Here is a 672-nt window from a genome sequence, read left to right on the forward strand (position 1 = left end):
CAGCTGGTTCAGCTCCTCCATGGTCAGGCCAGCCATGGTCCTCCGAGCAGTCTTGATCTGCTGCAGGATGTTGGTGAGCTGGGCCCTGTGGACAGCAGCCTGCTGAGAGCTCGCAGCAGCCCCCACGGCCACCCCAGCCCTGGGAAGCTGTGGCACCATTGAGGAGTGTGTGCTCTCAACTCTCTACCCTCCGAGTGAGGTGAATCACAGGCCGAAGAGCTTCTCTCCCCAAAGCCCTGGGGAAAGAGCAGGAAGCCCCCAAAGACAGGCAGGGGCTCCTGGCTGTGCCCAGCTATCCCTGCTGTCCTTCAGGCAAAGCTCCAAGCCATTCTCACTCCCAGCACTGTGCCAAACCTGACGGAGGGCACCAGCCTTTGTTCCTCAACTTTAGCCTTCGTTCCTCACCTTCAGCCTTTGCTCCTCACCTTCAGCCTTCCCTTGCTTCCCCCAGATGCCACACATACAGGAGGAGCTCCCCCTCCCCTGATCCCAGCTCCCATCCCACACACAAGCCCTCACTGCCCAACACTTACTTGTTGCACTGTGGAAACCGAGTCAACAGCTTCTCCAGCAGCTTTTCCAGCTTGTCTGCTGGCTGCAGCCTGTGGAACTCGGGGGGGACTCCCCCCAGCCCCGGCGGCGGGGGGGTGGAGGTGGCAGGAGGCACGTGAG

General features: G+C 61.3%; 1 protein-coding gene across 1 annotated transcript in view; it reads right to left on the reverse strand.

Moving 5' to 3' along the window:
• RNF214 (ring finger protein 214) overlaps positions 1 to 672 on the reverse strand; it is a gene marked incomplete at its 5' end in the record, with an annotated part of 6,543 nt that overhangs the window by 1,579 nt on the left and 4,292 nt on the right. Inside the window, 2 exons of the mRNA XM_009075376.1 lie at positions 1 to 85; positions 534 to 670. The exon at positions 1 to 85 is cut by the window's left edge and continues 36 nt beyond it. Of these exons, the coding sequence (XP_009073624.1) occupies positions 1 to 85; positions 534 to 670 (222 nt within the window). The remainder of the gene's footprint in view (positions 86 to 533; positions 671 to 672) is intronic.

Source organism: Acanthisitta chloris, unplaced genomic scaffold (genome assembly GCF_000695815.1).
Source record: "Acanthisitta chloris isolate BGI_N310 unplaced genomic scaffold, ASM69581v1 scaffold21135, whole genome shotgun sequence".
Lineage (NCBI taxonomy): Eukaryota > Metazoa > Chordata > Aves > Passeriformes > Acanthisittidae > Acanthisitta > Acanthisitta chloris.